Source organism: Macrosteles quadrilineatus, unplaced genomic scaffold, assembly GCF_028750875.1.
Source record: "Macrosteles quadrilineatus isolate MER2022 unplaced genomic scaffold, UCM_ALF_1.0 Scaffold_2__2_contigs__length_208266976, whole genome shotgun sequence".
Lineage (NCBI taxonomy): Eukaryota > Metazoa > Arthropoda > Insecta > Hemiptera > Cicadellidae > Macrosteles > Macrosteles quadrilineatus.
The window spans coordinates 149,753,614-149,773,738 of NW_026542595.1; the positions used below are offsets into that span (position 1 = coordinate 149,753,614).

General features: G+C 33.1%; 3 protein-coding genes across 3 annotated transcripts in view; 2 read left to right on the forward strand and 1 right to left on the reverse strand.

The window, feature by feature from the left end:
• LOC128987777 (LHFPL tetraspan subfamily member 6 protein-like) overlaps positions 1 to 19,797 on the reverse strand; it is a 38,020-nt gene extending 18,223 nt beyond the window's left edge. Inside the window, exons 1-2 of the mRNA XM_054408795.1 lie at positions 19,665 to 19,797; positions 3,575 to 3,686 (exon numbers count right to left, since the gene is read on the reverse strand). Of these exons, the coding sequence (XP_054264770.1) occupies positions 3,575 to 3,676 (102 nt within the window). The 5' untranslated portion in view covers positions 3,677 to 3,686; positions 19,665 to 19,797. The remainder of the gene's footprint in view (positions 1 to 3,574; positions 3,687 to 19,664) is intronic.
• LOC128985024 (uncharacterized protein K02A2.6-like) lies at positions 12,584 to 15,859 on the forward strand. Its single transcript, XM_054404399.1, has one exon. The coding sequence runs from the start codon at positions 12,584 to 12,586 to the stop codon at positions 15,857 to 15,859; it is 3,276 nt and encodes a 1,091-aa protein (XP_054260374.1).
• Positions 15,856 to 16,419, forward strand: LOC128985026 (uncharacterized protein K02A2.6-like). The gene has a single exon (XM_054404400.1). The coding sequence runs from the start codon at positions 15,856 to 15,858 to the stop codon at positions 16,417 to 16,419; it is 564 nt and encodes a 187-aa protein (XP_054260375.1).
• Positions 19,798 to 20,125: the final 328 nt, after the last annotated feature.

Consider the following 20,125-nt stretch of genomic DNA (forward strand, 5'->3'; position numbering starts at 1 on the left):
GAATAATGCTATGAGTGTATTGTGCAAATTGATTAAATCTTTAAATAATGTTGTAACTGAATATAGGTTATAAACTCATAGGTTAATAATATAAATTAATTAGCGTTATACACAAGATCAAGTCTATAAGTGTCAAGGTGTATAATAATGAATCGAATCAATTGGGTTTATTTACATAGTATTTTTAAACACAACCATTTTAACAATATATTGTATGAACAACTAGTTAAAATACAATTACCAACCTGCATCAGTTACAATTTAACATACCTTAGTGAAGTTACAAGTTACCATAACTAGTTAATTACTGCAATTTAATACGATGGAAACCACATAGTAATAATTCCATACCTGCAATTAACTACTAGATTAATCTGACATTAATTACCTCTGTTCCGTGCACCTTTTAACCCTGTAAAGAATCCACTTAAAACTTTAAACGGAAAGGTTCACCTGGGGATCATTTGTGGTTTCCATTTATCGTGGTGGCTGCAATAACTGTACACCTTAAGGGCCTGGAATATTTATCGTACGAGTTTAGCTAACTGGAACACCGGGCTAAAACAATTACGGTCAACTGGGGTTTGGTTTATAGGCATAGTTTTTACTCGATGGGCGAAAATAAAAATTCGAAAAAAATAATTTAAAAGGTTAAGTCAAACGATGTAGTGAAATGTAATTAATATCTTAATTAATAATTTTACGAATTATGCTGTGATTTAAACACAAATTACCACTATTAAAAGATTTTAAAAACCTTAGGAGTGTTTTAAAACAATTGCTAGAATTGAGAACTGAAATTATGATCATAATGTATTGTAAATCGTGGTAGTTGATAAGTTTTAATACATATGGTATTATGGAAATCAAACCCCGTTGAATAATCAGTATGCTATCAGGTATATAACTGAAATACCAAAATGGAAATTTTTAACCATGTTTTATTATTCAAATTAATTCCAACACAATTCAACTACATGTGCATCCTCTGCAACAAATATTCTGAATGAAGTCTAAATCTTTCAAAGTGTTTGAATTTCAAGCTTCTGGACACATAAATGTCCAAATAATAAAAATCTAACACCAACAACTTCACGACGATAACTTAACAGTCTATAGCGAATACACCCTGAAATATTCCATCGTGTATATTTTTATAGTTTTTTGTTTTGTCAGGTTTCGTGGTTATCTTTTTTTTATTTATGTGTTTTAAAATTTGTATTTGTAACTAACGTGATCGTTTCAGGCTGCGTTTGAGTATTATTGTCCCATATTTGATATTTTACAATTTCATTCTAATCGTATTTCAAGTTTTTAAAATCATCTAACAATTTTAAAGTTGTTCAACAATATATTATGGTGAAAGTTAACTAGATATAACCAAGGAAATTCCAAACCTACGATAACTAAATTTACACTTTACTAAGGTAGCTAATCGGCATTCTAAAATATGTAGTTATTGATATTTTTTTTAATAAACAAGACCACTTAGACCATAGCACTATTTTGTGATAGGCTCAAAAAACTATGTTTTGTTTTTTCTAAAAAAGGCTGCAGCTGATCAAAATGTATAATTTCTACTTTGGTATTCTATGGCCAATGCTGTTAACTTCTAGTTTTTGGCTCGTGCTGCTTTTTGTCGTATGATGTATAACATCTATATACAAAGGTTGTAGCCAAAATAGTTATTTATGGCGTCGTTGCATATAAATACGGGTTATAATGGTTTCAGGCCGGATGTATCGTTATGAAACTGTTTGGAATCTGGCCAAAACAGACGAGCAAGAAGTGGAGGGTTGGTTATGGAGGGATGAGTTATGGCCTACACCTCGGCGGGATGTAATGTCCTTTACAGGGTAAGGGGTCTCATACAGTATTCATGAGGTTTTGATCATAGTGTCAGGTACACGGATTATACTTTGATAAAGAATACTGTGTTCAAAGGTGTGCGAGATATTATGTCAGAATTTACAGACGTATACAGATAGAATTGGATATATTTTCTCAAAATAATATTTTAAAGTTTGAAAGTGAGGAATCGAAAAAGTGTCCATTAGATTTTAAAGGTGAGTATTATAATCCACAGTTTAACTAACGAGTTAACAAAAAACTTGAATGTTGTAAATAGATTATACGATTATAAGGACTGCTATTCTAAGTAAAGTGCAGGATACGTATTATTCAAGAAATTATTTATCGAAATATGGTTGAAATCGAAGGTATATTAAAAGTGTTGAATATACTTTAATACAGAATACTGTGCTTTGGTATGGGTTAGATTCGATCAAAATAATGGGTTGAAAATGCAGGTATTTTATCAAACGAACATTTCACGACAAACTTTCATTAATGTTCAAAAGTAGTGTTTCATAAATGGACTATTGAAATACAATAAAAAACGTAATATTAAACATTGCTTGACGTATATTCTTTTAGACTTTCCAGAAATATCCGTATGGAATTAAAGGTATTTTGTCAAACAACAATTCCAACAATGTTGAATGTGTCGAAAGCAATGAACAACGCCAAACATCCATTGTATCAAATGTCGATTTACCGTTAGTGGGTTTTTGTGGTTTTATATTTACGTAATTTTGAAATAGTCAGAAATTTGTTAGTTAACAATAAAAATTTAACTTACAATTTATTTGCACATTAAATAAAAAACTAGAACATAATACACATCCATAATTTTTATAAAATGTTCATGGTTTAATGTACCGTATACATAACTGATTAGTTGGTCTATCTTAAGTATCAAACTAAGGACTACTTTTTGCCATAGACTCGTTTTGAAATAGATTCAACTGTTAGATTTATTTGTCGTATACGAGAATGTGTAAAACCATTCGACGATGATGATCTAGTTTTACTATGCTAATCTACTAAATATGCTTATTCACCAAGCATTACTTATGGTGTAACATTTGGATGGACCCATCTTAAAACCCTTCCATTGGACACGGAAAAATCCTCTTAGCTGGTTAAATTTTAAAAATGGATTGAACCTGACAAAGTGGTATCATTTCATTGTTTATTATCTATATACTTATTACCCCAAACTATTAATCCTGTCAGAATAGTATGTTTCGTATCTTGGGGTAAAAATGAGGTTTTGCTGGCTCAAGACCATTTTTAAAGTCGAGACGAAGTCAGGAACTCAAAACGAATGAGAGCTGCAAAAACCTTTCGGCCCGTGGTACGAACACTATTTTTCACCACACTAAACAAAATTGAGAAATGATATACAATAATTGCGTAGGTACAATAGTCTATATAAACAACTAAAACTTTAGGTTATGTAAAGAAATATTTTAAAAGGGATCAACGGATATATAAATAGTTGCTAGGCAAGCAATAAATTGGGTCTATTGTAATGCACACATGAATGTTTTAAGTCAATTTGCGAACAGCTGATTTTCGGGCCTAGGGATGTAAAAACCTGATCGGGCCCCAAATAACAACGAAAGCTGGCATTTTGGACCTGGACAGCAAAACGTAGCTTTCAGCCTTCAATTAACGTTTGTAAAATAGCTAAAAACATCATAAGGTGGTGAAAAAGTGAAATGCATACCTGAATCCAGAACGGCAGATAGAAGCCTGAGCAACATGTGATGGCTGCGGCCAAGGATAGAAAGGCCCAGACGAACCCCAACCCTGTGAGCGTGGTCGCCATCTGTCCGGCTCTGTAAACAAATGATTGGGTCAACTTGTATATCGTTAAATTATCCAACATGCAGTAAATAAGTGCATGCGTGGATATGAGTGAATACATAGAATGCACTGAAAACATTGTAGCAAATTAGAAAAATTAACCGTAACCAACTGTCTTAGTAAACACTTAAATTGAATAAACAAACTTAATTATTTCTTCTGAAAAGTTCAGCGATTTGTTCATGTTATAGGCATGTATTGTATTATGTTTAGGTTTTAAATTTATAAGAAATATATCAGGTGCAAAGACTCTTGTGTATAAAACCTTGGGTTATAGGAATTCAAATGTATAGAACCTCCGCAACGTAGGAAGGGATTTATCGCATACAATGAATCATACCTCACCGTGAAATATGATCGTATGCCGGCTCCTCTTGAAATAAGAACATCGATTTATTGTATCTCTTACATTGGTGAACATTCATCTTATATTTACATAAATAATGTTACACCTGAAATATATTATGTTATGAAAACGGTGGATATCACATTTAAACATGTAACAATTCAATATTTTCACTTATATTTTTCATAGATAATTTAACTTTCACCATATGTTTTTAATTTTATCTAAATGTCAATCCCTTTTTAAACCATATATAGTAATTAATTAATTGTCCATGCAGACCAATAGGTAATCAATTTAATACAATATAATATAAAGATTTTCAAATAACATAATTTCATGTAAATATATAATAGCCTATAACTTTTTGTTAACAAATTCGCTTCAAATTCAATATCATTTTATTTAAATAATTTTCAAAATTCAAATATAGCTCTCTAGCAAATGGAATTTGTTATAATATATATGTGTGAACAGTGGCCTACAATTTTATGTGATTAAGTCAGCATTGACATATGTGAGTGCAACAATGTATCAAACCTTCATGACTTCCAATGGAGCTGAGCTAGTATGAAGATGTAAATTGGATACTACCTATTGTAATATCAAAATGTATAAAAAAAGTGTCTAAATTTGAACCTAAATTAGTAAAATTCGCTTGAAAAAGAACCGTCCTTATTACAAACATTAATAATTAAGTTACATCAAGAAATTTTGCTGCGAAGAAGACATCAATTTGGTGAGATCACTCCAATAGACATTTCCCCTTTAGAAGTCATTAAATCATTTTAGGCCTAACCTTTGGACATTTGTACTCAAATTCAAAGTCAAGAAACTAATAGAAGCTTAATATTCAGAACTTCAATTAATTCAACCGATCTATAATTTGAACCTATTTTATATTTCAAACAAAATTTTAATTAGGCTATAAAAAATCTCAAGATTAAATTCAAATGCTGCTCGATCACCCCACCAAAGATAAAGATTCATGCAATAAATTATAACACCTGAACCTTTAGAACTATTGTAATAGGCTTAGCCTAAAGCTTTCCTTATTAAATTAATTCCCCACTGATTGTAAACTTTATTGTGAACCCATTATTTTCTTTTTTGTATTTTAATTAAATAAATTTAAGTTTCGAAATTGTACGTGGAGTTTCCATTGTATTCTTAATTTTAAGGTTGATTAGAAACATTGTTTTTTAATAGTCTAACGATACAAAATTTCATGTTTTTATGAAACTCCCTGCATAGGTTATGCGTACTACGTTATTTTTTATTTAAATATATTTTAAACAAAAAAAAAACACTGAGATAAATTCATAATATCGTTTTTTTATTAGTTATATTCGACAGCAATTTCACTATGAAATTCTATGCAAATCTTAATACTATATAATATATCTTAATATATATATATATAATAATATATATATTAAGTACTGTATAGCTGATTCTAATTCATTACCGATTTCAATCAACGAATAATCATCATTAAAGCCAATAGGTCATGCCAAGAGTCTCTGGTATAATAGCTACTTGAAATACTTTTGAATAGTTAAAAAAAAAAATTGGTGAACAATTATTATTGGTACTACAATATGATAAGTAACTTAAAATGACTACTAGAGGCGAATTATCTAAGGTTATTATTCACGTTGCTCTTTTCATTACATGTCCTTCAAAGTTCATAGTTACTTTTTAATTTTACTCTAACCAAAAACTTTACTTTCGTGGCACTTTTATTAAAAGTTTTATTGATACATTTAATGGAACTTTATGCAATTTTATGTTCCTTCATATCTGTACTCAAAAAGATTAAAAATCCCAAAAGACTTCATGAGATTCCTCTTTAACGTTCATATTAGTTTACAAACATAATTTTCACTCTAACGAATTCAATTATAATCAGAATAGTTAAGGTGTAGTTTTACCTATAAAATATAGACGGACTGAGAGACTAAACCAGCAATGTCATGTGCAAAATCGAGTCAGGAAGCAGCATACAACTCCCATGCGTGCGGTGTTCATGTGGGCGTGGTGCATAATTGAACATGAGCTTACATAACTGAACACGTGCGGGGAACTGACATTTGTAGCGTTACCCGCATGTTTAACCCTGCTGAGACTTAAATGTCGGCAATTGTATACAAAATTACGTTTAATTTTGAGATATTTAGAAATTGGTGTAGTTAAATAAGCTACGAGGTATGAATATTTACAATTATATTGAAAAATACATATTTTATTAGAGGTTTTTGAAAAAGTTCAGGTCAACATCTAGCATTTTTTGTAATTTATATTTTGCAATTAAGTATTCACTTTATTTTATTTTTATTTGGAACTAAGAAAGTTCACATTCATAAATACTATGCACGCTCTTTTAGCTTATGATATAATTAAAAGAAAATCTGTTGAGGACCTGTTTTAACTTGTTTTGTCCCGCAAGGTAAACTGAGTTTTCAAGCTTTGACAGAGAAATGTTCATATTCAAACACACAAATTTATAAATAGCTTTATTAAAACGTATCCCATTAATCCTACGATAAAGATTAAGTTTATGTAATTATATTATGTAATTTTGAATAACAAATTGTGTTCAATATTGTTATCAACTCTTAAAAGTGTTACACTTATTTCCTGCTGTAATCTTTTTGTAAAATTAAAAAAAAAACAATTTTCCATGAATGAACTCTTCATCCCATTGTTTCCATTTTCATGCTGCCAACGCCATAACAAAGCTTTAGCAATCAGAGAACTCATTGAGCCGAGTGACGCTGTTTAAAATGTCTTTAATTAACAACTCTTCTGGAGTGGAAGCCTAAATTGACCCATTGTGTACCTTTTCGGGGGTTTTCAAAATTTCAGTGGAGTTTTAAAAGAAGGTAATCAATTTTTAAAAATCTCAAGATTATATAGGACGAATAATTGAAATAATGATAAGTTTAAAACCGTAGGTTTAATTTGAACTATTTTGTGCAGGAAATATCACAGTACAATTTATTTATGAATAAACATTTTATTTATGAATAAACATTTTATTAATGCACTCTAATGGCAAAACAGTGAACTTAATTTAAAATTTTACATATTGAGTAATGTTAGTTAACATTTAAATTTTACCCTTTATAACGTTTTTCTGGTTTTTAGAAGCAAGGTTATGGTTTATTTCGTGCATGTACGGCCTAGACGGCAGTAGATTAGAGTTTCTTATTGAAAAGCATTATATAAAATAAAGAAAGATAATACCTGGACCCAATTTTATTTTTTGTTTTGAGTTCGAAACACGCTCCGTTAAAATTCACAAATATATTTGCAAATGTTTTGTCCGTTTTCAAGAAAATTATCATAATCATCAAATTTTGATAAAATTCTGTACAACCGCGTAATCCTACGTTTATTATAACGAGTTCGGATTCAGCATGATCTGATTATGGGGACTCAGGGGGGTTTTATGGGGTGAAATTAGTTTTTCCCATTTTCGACACTAAAAACATAAGATTTCTTACCGATATATTTTATGGAGCTTAAAAAATACAAAATATTTCAGAAATTTTGCAATTTTGTTTATTTTATACTAAGTTATCACTACTACAATTGATAAACGAAATACCTTATTACCTTCCTTGTATCAGAAAACCTAAGTTCGCATTTCAATGAATATTATTTAAATGAAACAAATCCGACAAAATTTAGGTGAGTCAGTCGATCAGTTGGTAGCGTCATGGACTTCGGGCCCAAGGCGGCGAGTCGTTGATTCGGATACTGGTCACTGCCGCAAACATTTTATCAGTACAGATCACCTTTCTACACTACTGGCTCAACCCTTGATTTGCTGGATACGTTCCATGCACAGATTTGCAGTTTAATTGGACGGCAAGTGCAAGGTTAAAAGAGGCTGCTAACCTCAACAAAATGATAACATATTTTAGTGGAATTGTAGGCAATTGAATTGAAATTCGCTTTGTCTGCAGGTTTTCTGCTGTGAAGGTGTTTACTGTTTTAACGTGAATTTATTTTTGTTATACCAATATAAATTGATATAACGTGTTTCATGTTAAAACCCTAAAACAAAGTCATGTTAAAGATCCCCACTTATTTTTTGAGTTATCAATTATGTATATCCTGGAGTTAAGATAATACTAAATAAACCTAATTGTGGTTAAATGAAAATCTTTATGACAGCGATAAAAAATTAGAAGTCCCAATAATCAAAACCATGCATTGTTTCGAGTAATTTTATGTACGTATATTTCTGTAGTTTACCACACAAAGTAACTATTAACGATGAATGTTTGCACAGAGCGATCTTTGTTCAAATCGAACAGATGTTAAGGTCAGATTACGATGGTGTTTCCACAGCTGACAAGCAAGTGGACTGTAAAGGATGTCGACAACCTAACAGCTGATGGTTAACAAGGGTCTACTGTAATTTATTGACCAACCATGCTAACAGATGGCGACATTAAACGTCCAATCAATACTGAGATTCTATGTAACTATTGACGATGCCACTGCTTTTACTCAACTTCCAGGCGCTTAAAAGTTTTTATGAATGTTTTACATGATATTGTCACATCATTACCTATGAGTATACACACATTTTATTCATGAGAACTCTAATCGTTAAACAAATACTTAGGCAAAGAGAGGCTTTTAAGCGATTTACATATCAAATGCTAAGCTCATTGTTTCACTACATAAATGATCAATTTATCGTTAAAATAAGTTATATTGAAGTAACACAGTCCTTATTTTTTTAATTATGTATAATTTTAAAACACACCGTACTTTCTATTAACCTTCAAAGAGTAAGAGCATAGACTAAGCAACACAAGTGTTTTATCTATGGTAAGAGCCATATTTTGCCATGGTCCATTAAATGAGGCAAAAAAACCAAACGGATGTACTGATTTGAAAAACTCAAAGACTATTGTTTTTTCTTATTGATTCATGGGATCAAGAGAACCGAACACCAAACCTTTTATTTACATGTAAATTTAATTGTATAATGGAGTAAAACGAATACCACGATATGAAATGAACACAAATAGATTATCACTAGTATATGATTATGTGAATATAATTACGAGGAATACACATAAAACGTTTACATAGTTAGAAAGCAGGCAGCGTTTGATAGAGGTGTTTTTGTAAAGCAATTCTATACGTTTGGTTTTAATTCTGAAATAGTAGTTGGCCTCTCTGGAATGACCGCAGGTAAACACATCTGTTGACCAACGCTGTAGACTCTGGTTGTGGTCAAAGCTTCTATGTTACAAAACACCTGCGGGTCTCACATGGAGTTTTGTATTTGAAACTGTAGAGGTTGAACAGAAATACTGAACTGGTATTGCGTGGTTTAACTGTATATATAAATGCGGGTCTCAAATAAATAGTCACGTCATATGCTTTATGGTAGTAGTCTAGTCTTCTTTTTATTCATACCCAACTCCTAAAAGTAGTTTTTAAATGTATAATTGTATACGATTTATTTTATAGAGATGGTTCGATAATTAAAATATAAAACTGGTGTGAAATAGTTACAAAAATGCCCTTAGTTTTATACTACAAGTGGTTTAAAATACCTGTATTGGAAAATGAAACATTAATTATATATTTAAATGTTGTATTGCTCGTTGTACCGATCTGGGATAACATTTGCATTATAAATAGTATCCATTGGTTATGCCTATGCCAATTCAATACATTAGTTCTAGTAACCAATTTAGTTATTATAATTTAGGCTTTTCAGGAAAAAATAACAATAACTAGGCTTACAATATCAATGATTTTATCGTAGCAAGTGAGAACATTTACAATTTAAACTACAGTATTAGAAATTAAATTTGGATGTATTTTATATTGATTGTACAGTTGAATGAAGAGTCATAACAAATATTTATGTTTTTTCAAGCCGTCCCTCCACTTTTTAAAGTGAGAAAATAGTTTTCAATTAAATTAATTTCTTATATAGTTAATTTTAAATTGATGAAAACTATTACTTATACACAGGTATAGTAAAAATAAGACTATTGGTGAGATAAACTTAAATATCTTATTGGTCTCACATTAATTTAAACTATGTTCGATCTTGGAAAAATAAATAAACATTTAATAATTTGCGAGTTTCAAGTCCAAATAGAGCGTGATTGTCCAATCATAAAGTGTATGGCAAATATTTGAGACTAATTGAACCAATAAACGAGACCTATTAAGCAAGCAGTCCGTGATATTAATTAGTTTTGTCATATTAAGCACCTCTCGTTCTAGGTCACAGCTCATTTTAATGGTTTAATAATCTGCTTGACATATAACATGTAATATAACAAAGCATATATCAAGGGTTAAACTTTTAAATTCCAAAACGTAATATTTCATTGGGTTCCAATTACTTTCAGATACTTTATTAGGTATTGGTTTAAAAATTAGTTTGACTCTAAATAATACGGTAAAATAATGAGTTATAATTAGGTATTATATTATTGACGGAACCTCTCATATCTAAAACAATTATAGTTCCTTATGTAGAAATATATGCTATTAGCCCTACCTACTTACTTTTTTGTGTCAAATTATAAAATTATATACATTTATCTTAGCATGGAGGACAGGGAATATTTTTCTATTTTATGGACCAATTAACACTCATCTAATTGTAAAGTTAATGCCAGATTAGTTTTAGTTGCAATCTGTTGGTAAATTGATCAAAAGTGGGATCCAAGATATAATTACGCCATTGTTCCCAAACTTATGGTTTTCACTTTCTAAATTGAAAGAGCTCCCTTTTAATTTAAAATGCTATTGATATACTTGAACTATTGTGTTCCAAAGATTACAACATGGAAAAAGTTTACTGTAATATTGTGGGAAGACACAGAAAATAACTAGAAGACAATGGATTTCACTGATTTAGTAAGCTGTTTAATAACCCCAGGACTTCTTAACATTTGTGAATATGAACTAAATAGGCCAAATCGGATATGCAGCTCCCTTATGTTAGGCTATGAAACATTCTACCCTACCCACCCTATTATAATGATAAGGAAGCTTCTAGATGGGACTTTTCTCACAAAAACATGTTCCTGTAGGCCACTACTTTATTTTTAATGAAAAAAGAATAACCATCCCAAATTTCTATTATAAAATAAATAATTATAAATAATGAAATAATAATTTGTTATCAACAAACAATAGCAAATTTAAAGCGTGAAAATAAACAATTTCATCGTTCAAGTATAAAACTTTTGATTCAAAATAATAAATGGTTGTAAATAGAGTGTCTGCAATATTTATTAAAGCGTTTGCTAGGTTGTGGATGAATCAGGGTTTTTCACTAATTATTATTTATAAAAAAAAATCTTTGTTAATAGTTTAGTTTTAATATCAAGCTTTTTAAATTTAAAATACTGCGATAAACAAATATTCCATGGAAACATATAAAATATGGAAAGATGAAAGGGAATATTATCAGTCTGAATTTGAGTATTTCTCTGTGAGTAAAATGCCCAAGAGACAACACACATGAAAATCCCAATGCAAACGCAATGATTTGCAAGAATAAGTGAGTTAGCATTCAGCAGGTATTTTTGTATTCACAAGAGCAGCTTTTGACTCACAAATGACCATTTCATACTTTCCCTTAACATCAACTGGACCTTCATTTTAAATATGCTACCTTCGCACAGAAAGTTTTTATTCATATGTAAAGGCATTTAAACATATGTTGCTTAATAAGCAAATTGTTTGTGCAAATTTAAACATTCTTCAAGTAAATCAAATCAAATAAATATACACCCTAAAATGTTTTCGATGATTCAAAAATTTACTTCTAAAACCATTGTTTATACTCTTGGTATGTTATTTAATGTCTAAGTATTATCATAGATAAAACATACTCCCTTAGGTATTATATATAGTTAACAATGCTTTTAGCCATCTATTAAGTTCGTTAAACAATTCTTAGAATCAGGGTGAATTATTCAATTTTGAAGTTCTCATGCAGTACACAAACTACACCAAATATGACAATTTTTGGGTGTTGGTTGACGAGGTAATGATATAAAATAAACATATTTTGAATGGCTGATATTTGTTAAAAGTGTCAGTTTTACGCAAAAAGTATAGCTTTATATCAGGTAACACGTTGAGAGTGGCATTAGAACTTTCAGGTAGAAAACACTATTATGTGATTTCGCACAGCCATTGCATATATTAAATTAAACTATTAATATATAGATACATATGTTTTAAGTATAAAACATAATGTTTTAAGTATAAAACATACTTAAACTCATGATGAACAACTGAACATGTCCATACGAAAACAACTAGTAGGTATACCTTTGTGATATTGGATCATATGTCTAATATTCTATTCTATATTGTCTTGTTAAAAGCATATGGTTTATGTTTTTGTTATGATGTTTTTGTTTTAGTGTTGAGATGGCAATAAGATAAAAATGTTCTTTCTTTTACTAGTTTGTTTTATTCTTTTGTGAATATACTACACTGGCGACGAGGATGTCTAGAAAGAAGCAGAAGAGTGATAGGGAAGTTGATGAAGAGTCTCACAGTGAGTTGGAGAGGAAAATGGAGAAGTTTGTCTTTGAGAAATACAAATGTGAAGAAACAGCAGAAGAGTACATTGAACATTTTCAACGTGTTTGTCGGGTGAAAGGGTTGGGGGGTTCAGATGAGCGTAGTAAGGAGGCGAGAAAAGACTTACTACTGGCTTATGTGGGAAGTGAACCATTCCAGAAGATGCAAAATTATTTCATCCCGAAGAACCTTGATTCTTGTTCATATGAAGAAATTAAGACTGCATTTTTCACACTGTATGGTCCAAACCAAACGATTTTCGCTTCCCGTTTTGAGTTTGAAAGAGCCGTTAGGAATGAAAGTGAGTCCTTCACAGAATATTTCACCCGGTTAAAGAAATTAAGCAAACACTGTCGGTATGGCCAAGGCTTGGATGAACGGATCCGGGATCGTTTCATCGCAGGGGTGTTCAATGAACAATTTGAAGTGGAAGTAAGGCATCGTTGGCCGGATGGTGTAGAGACCGGTGGCAGTGTTGTCACGGCAGAGAGAGTGTTCCAGCTGGCCAGGTCGATGGAGCGTGCCAGAAACGAGGTGAATGCCAGTACTACATCGAACGTATGTTTTGTCAAGAAGCGGCAAACAACTGGTCAAGTGAATGGATGTGAGAACTGTGGCAGATATAAATGTGTCAAGGAGAAATGTCCAGCAAAAGGCCAAGAGTGTCTCAAATGCCGGAAGATAGGACATTTTGCTAGGGTGTGCAAAAGGAAGTTTGTCAGTAAAATTGACACGAAGTATTCCGATGGTGAGCACAGTTCAGATGGGGTCGAATCTGATCTTCATGCTCTTAAGAAGATTTCAAACAGAACTCCACGTGCCTCAATAAGAGTGAATGTGAATGGACTGCCCTGCCTTATGGAATTCGATTCTGGTGCTAGAATTTCTACAATTGGGCAGACATTATGGAAGAAACTCGGTAAGCCCCAGGTTAAACCTCTCTCCGGGTTGACAGGCTATGGTCAAACACCGTTAGCATGTTTAGGCAAATGCTATGTGTCAGTGTGTTTGAATGGGGAAACTAGGAAATTACCAGTGGCAGTAATGGAAAAAGATGACATTCCATTGTTTGGACTTCCGTGGATGGTATCATTTGGAATGAAACTTCCACCTGAAGTAAGTGTAAAATCAAACAATGTAACAAATGATAATGTGAATATTACGGAAGAGGAAGTCCAATCATTGGTGAAGGAATTTGATAGTGTTTTCTCTGATGGATTGGGCAAAATTGAAGGAGTAAAGGCTAGAATACATGTAAAGAACGATTTTCCACCAATTGCACTGAAAGCCAGAAGAGTACCCTTTCCTTTGAAAAACTCCGTAGAGAATGAGTTGAACCGACTAGTTGAGTGCGGAGTCTTAGAGAAGGTTGATCCAAGTGAAACAGCAATAGTCTGGTCAACGCCTACTGTAAATGTCAACAAAGGAGGAGGTAGGGTTAGGATTTGTGGAGACTTCAGGGTTACCGTGAACAAGGCGATTGTGCCTGAAGTTTATCACATGCCTACTTTTGCTGATTTGACAAACAAAATTGCTGGAGGTCGATTATTTACTGTAATTGATTTGAAAGATGCGTACTTACAGTTAGAGGTTGCAGAGGAAGATCGAAACTACTTAATAATAGCTACTCATATGGGGTATTTCCGCTACAAACGCCTTGCATTTGGCTTAACTGATGCTCCAGCCAAATTTCAGCGTTTCATGGAAAATCTCCTCAGTGATATCCCTTTGGTTGGGGTGAACATAGACGATATCATAGTCAGTGGAAGAACCAAAGAAGAGCACCTGGGCAATGTCAGAACAGTGTTGAAACGTCTCGAAGCTGCGGGGATAAAGGCGAAGAAAGAAAAATGTCAGTTAGGTCGAAACAGTGTCTACTATTTGGGGCATAAAATTGATCAAGATGGAATACATCCTAGGGAAGATAAAGTAAAGGCATTAAAGGAAGCCAAGACTCCAACAAACAAGAAAGAGCTTCGAGCGTTTTTGGGAGCCATCAACTATTATGAGAAGTTCATTCCTCATCTTCATGGTCTTTGTTCAAGATTACACCGATTAACAAGTTCTAAGACTTCTTGGGTGTGGAATCACCAAGAACAAGAGGAGTTTGACAGAGCACGCAATCTGATTGCAGAAGATGCAACGGTTGTTCCTTACCGAGATGATTTGCCCATAACAGTATCCTGTGATGCCTCGGAGGTTGGTGTAGCAGCAATTATCCTACAAACTGATCACGATGGTGTAGAAAGACCAGTTGCATTTGCTTCGCGTACTTTGCAGGAATCAGAAAAGCGATATTCATCAATTGACAGGGAAGCACTTGCTTGCGTGTTTGGAGTGGTCAAATTCCACCAGTATCTTTATGGCAGACATTTTACCTTAACTAGTGACCACAAGCCTTTAGAGAGAATATTTGGTAAACATCGGGATTTGACCAAGACGATGAATAACAGGTTGGTTCGATGGGCTATTTTCTTAAACAACTACGACTTTGATATAAAGTATATAGAAGGTAGGAACAATGTGTTGGCGGATGCACTCTCTAGACTGCCCAGCGAGAGTGACCTCCCATCAAGAGAAGAGTTGTCTGCAAAACTAATGGTTCAGGAAAAGATAGACGATATGGCTCTGACATCAAAGGAACTGCAAGAAGAGACTAGAAAAGATGAGACTTGCAAGCGGGTAATGATGTTTATGGAATCACAATGGCCACAAAAGTTGCCTAATGATCTTTCATATTTGTCTCCATTTTTTCACAGACGGGAAGAACTCTCTTCTGTGAAAGGAATTCTGATGTGGGGAAATAGAATAGTGGTTCCACAGACCCTTCAAAAGAAAACACTACGTGTTTTACATCAAGGACATCCTGGAATTGAAGCTATGCGGAGTTTGTCACGGTTCTATGTGTGGTGGAGCAAGATTGACGAAGACATAGAAACGTATGTGAAGACTTGTAATGGGTGTCAGATGAACCGTCCAAGGGAGCCGGAGGTACCTCTGTACTCGTGGAATGTACCATATGGTCCATGGGAACGGTTACACTTGGATTATGCTGGACCATTTGATGGGTGGTATTGGTTAGTTGGTGTAGATGCATTTTCTAAATGGCCAGAGATTTCAATGGTTAGATCTATTACGGCTGCCAGTACAGTGAACAAGTTACGGGAATGGTTTCTCGCTATGGAGTTCCTAGAATGATAGTCACGGACAATGGGACACAGTTTACGTCAGAGCTATTTGAGAAGTTTTGCAAGGATAACGCGATAAAACATGTCTGCAGTACACCATATCATCCGAAGACGAATGGCCAAGTTGAACGGTTCATCAAAACATTCAAGTCAAGATATTTGTCCAGCAAAGGTGACAGGCAAGATCAAACACAAAAGTTGGCGAAGCTATTGTTTGCCTACAGAAACACACCACAAAAATCTACGAGCAAACCTCCATCTGAACTGTTCTTCGGCAAAAGACTTCGATCTCCATTGGACAATTTGAAGCCTACGGTGAAAGACGTGATAGCAGAATCAGTTTTTAAACAAAAGGAGTATCACGATGGCAAAAGTAGACGTAGAGAATTTTCTGAGGGGGAAGAAGTCTGGGTGCAGAGAGAAATAGGTGCCGGCTGGAATCCAGGAGTGATTGCATCAAGAACTGGTGAGCTATCATACCAAGTCAGGGTTGGTGGACTTCTGAAGCGAAAACACGCAGACCAGCTACGTAAGAGAAGCGGAGCTTTATCTGAAGGGGGAGAAGTGTGATATTGGATCATATGTCTAATATTCTATTCTATATTGTCTTGTTAAAAGCATATGGTTTATGTTTTTGTTATGATGTTTTTGTTTTAGTGTTGAGATGGCAATAAGATAAAAATGTTCTTTCTTTTACTAGTTTGTTTTATTCTTTTGTGAATATACTAGAACCTTTATTTCTAGCTAAGATTTTATTTAATTATCATTAACAGTTAAATATTGGATAACATAATGAGTTAACCTACACAACGTGTTAGTGAATAACATATTTAGTCACTACGTACATAATCACACACTACGAAGTGCTTGAATGATCACTTGATTATACAAACAGATGCAAGCTCCAACCAACAACAACATTCAGTGCTGATTTAGTCCATAGCAGAACTAACTCACGTAGACTAAACATTGCAATAAATATTTTTATGAGAATAAATAATAAATATTGTACTATAAATACAAATATTATTACAGTCAAAGCAAACTATTTGAACATACCTAACAATATTTTTCTTCTTACTATCCGATATAGTTCATTACTCTTTTAGTTTAAGTTTTATAGTTGATATTAGAAACAGAATATGTACATAAAACCGCTAAAGTTCTTATATTCGTGTAACATATAATTGCCTATATTATATTTTATTTTAAAAAGTTAACTGATGTATTTGCACGAATACTAGAAAAATAACGGTATGGATCAAAAACATCAACAAAATTAAGTTTTTTGCCCCGAATCCATTACTAAATATCATTCACATATGGTTTGGACAGTTCCATTATTTAAATAATGTTAAATAATGTTTATTTCTTGCCAAAAACGTCATTTGTTTATGTTTATGATCCATACCGGTACTTTACTAGCGAATTTGGTACTGTCTGATAACGTATTGGTGGCAAAGCTGTAACAAACTGAACAGACCGTATATTAGCTCAAACTCGTACACGGTTCTAAGTTCACATTCACGGTTCTCTATCGAAATAGAGTTGAGTTACATAATGAATTAATTATGCCTGAGTCTCTTAGCCTTTTTGTTGATAACATTGTTATATCCAGGCTGTCACTGTACATGCTAACAGTGCACAGCCAATATGTCCTAAGCAGTTTGCTACTCCTAAAAGATAACCTCCACCTTTTTGATATGAGGGAAGGCCAGCATAGCCATAACACTCGAAAGGCCCAGGACCTTGATCTGCCGCGGTGTAGGCTTAGCCACTCCATCAAAAGCTACCCTCGCTCAGCAATTAAGATCTTTAACACGCTGCCAAAAAGAGTGAGAGAGTTAGACAGGAATAAATTCAGGGCAGTACTGCAGGGCCATCTGGTTAATAGACCCCTCTACTCTTTAGAGGAATTAAGGGAAGTGCCACTAAAAGTTAGCTGAAAACAGCACTACAGTAGGAAATCAGTTAGGAAATCAAATCGCCACAGCTCAATTAATAAATAGTTTGTTTAGTAAGAAGTTTGTAAATATTAGTTTTAAATAATATGTAAATAAATAGTATGTTAATGTGTCTCTGACGCAATCTATCCGACATTGTCGGTCAAGGATTAAGGACACAAGTATCAAGTAAGTATCAAGTAAGTAAGTACATCTGCTGCGATCGTAAGCAGGAAATTTGCCTCGTATTGCTTTGTACGACTCCTGGGGAGATATCGGTAGTGGAGGTATAGCTGACGTGCCATAGTAAAGCATAGGTAAGCGTTTTTCTCAAGGCCTACCCTGAAGTAATATGAAAAAGAATCCCAGCCTAGAGCCTGGAATAAATAAAAGTGAATATCCAATTGACCACATTACATGTATAAATAACGAAAATATGTAAAACGGTGTAATACATCACGGAGTATCGTTTTTATCTATTTTCCAAGAAGTTATGGAATGCAAAGGCAAATATGCTGTAATAGGAAACATCCCTTTACCTGGGGTTAAAATTTTTTGATTTTTTTATATTGAAATTTATTATCTATTGAGTCCTTAGGTTTTCTGCAACAGGAAACTTATTTTCAATCGTACATGGATTACGTGTATAGTAAAAGAACGCTATTTTGTATTGTTTGGTTTGAATACTTGTGTGTGCCAAAGTAAGGCGTACTTTACTATAATCTTTTGCAAGGAAGCCCATCTTTGTCGGGTGACAGTAGGGAAAAAAAATTTCTAAATTAATTTTCAGACATAGACCAAATAAATTATACTGATATATAAATTATCCTATTTTCAATATCCTTACTGGATTTGGCTACAACATAGTAAATGTAAAAAAGCCATTTAGGAAAATAAGTAATTACAAAACGACCTGCGCTGATTCATTTTCAGCGTTTGGCAACACTCACTACAGCCTCTGGCAGAGTTTCAATTCTCTTGCATTATTTATAACAGGCTCTCTGCATTGTTAATGGCCGTTAAGATATATGAACCACAAAACACGTTTAGCCTTTCACTAAGTACACTAATACATACAGAGTTATAGGAACTTTTTTTTATTAAATAAGCTGTAAACTTGTATACAAAAAATGTTTCTCAGTATTAAAATTTTAATTTTTGCATTGCTAGATACAATTTTATTATTTATTTTAAAATAATCAGTTTTTTCCTGACACGCATAGGAAAATTCTCCCAAATGAACAAACACTATGAATATTAAGAATAAAATTTTGCCTCATAGTATAGTGATAAAAAATTAAGAAAAACATCTACGACCTTAGCATCAAAAAACATAAATGTGAAAATTATGTTTGTTGCGCAAAAATGAGGTTTAATTGCAACAAAATATCAACTTTCAATCAGGTTAATTACACATGCTATGATTGCCTGTTTATTGTAGAGCTCGACACAATTTACTCCTTAATTGCTAATTCAATTGGTCTGTGTAAATATTGCAATACCTATCGAACCAAGTAGTTCTGTTAATTGCGAATTGTTGTAGGTAATATAACACAACATACAACATAATGATTTTATAATTGAAATGTGTAAGAGTGCTATATCATTATAATTTTTTTTTAATTAAAAATATGAAATCAGTTATAATTTACCGCATATTTTGGTAGTCATACTAAATAAGCATTTGTCACATAATAATTTGTATAAATTACCCCGTCAAATACTTTTACTTTACCGTCATCTATAATTATGTATGAAAATAGATTTTTGATCCTAAAATCACGCACTTAGGGAAAACCTGTAATTTTATTAAAAATAATACATTTATCATTATTGGCTTTAATATCAAACAAACTATATTTATCCACTCACCATAGGAAGTTCCACTACAAGAACACTGACGCCATACGTCCAATCACGACGGCTGTTGCGAATTGAACTGAAACCCGGACCCGAATTCAATACACTTCGGTTTGAGGTCCGAACACAACTGACGACGTAGAGACCCGACACCCAACTGTGTAGGCGAGAGGGGAGTGCTCAGTGGGGGGGGGGGGCTCTCACTCTCTCTCCCCCTTTCCACATCCCATCATCCCCCATCAACTACCCACCTCACCACAACAGCTGCAAGATGTGAGATGTGGTGATTCCACTCTGCCAAAACCATGATCATCCTCTCTGAGTTGGTTTACTTTAATCTCCTTAACTGTGCTTTTAAACTCGTATGCGGGCTTTTTTGGAATTAAATGTAAAATAAGTAAAATATTTTGTGCGAGTTGTCTATGTGCATAAATTTAATTTAAACTCTAACTGGGGATCCCGTATTTTTTAGT

Bases quoted from the DNA above. Each gene is read 5' to 3' on its own strand.
- LOC128985024 (XM_054404399.1), top strand. From the start codon at position 12,584: ATGTCTAGAAAGAAGCAGAAGAGTGATAGGGAAGTTGATGAAGAGTCT.
- LOC128985026 (XM_054404400.1), top strand. From the start codon at position 15,856: ATGATAGTCACGGACAATGGGACACAGTTTACGTCAGAGCTATTTGAG.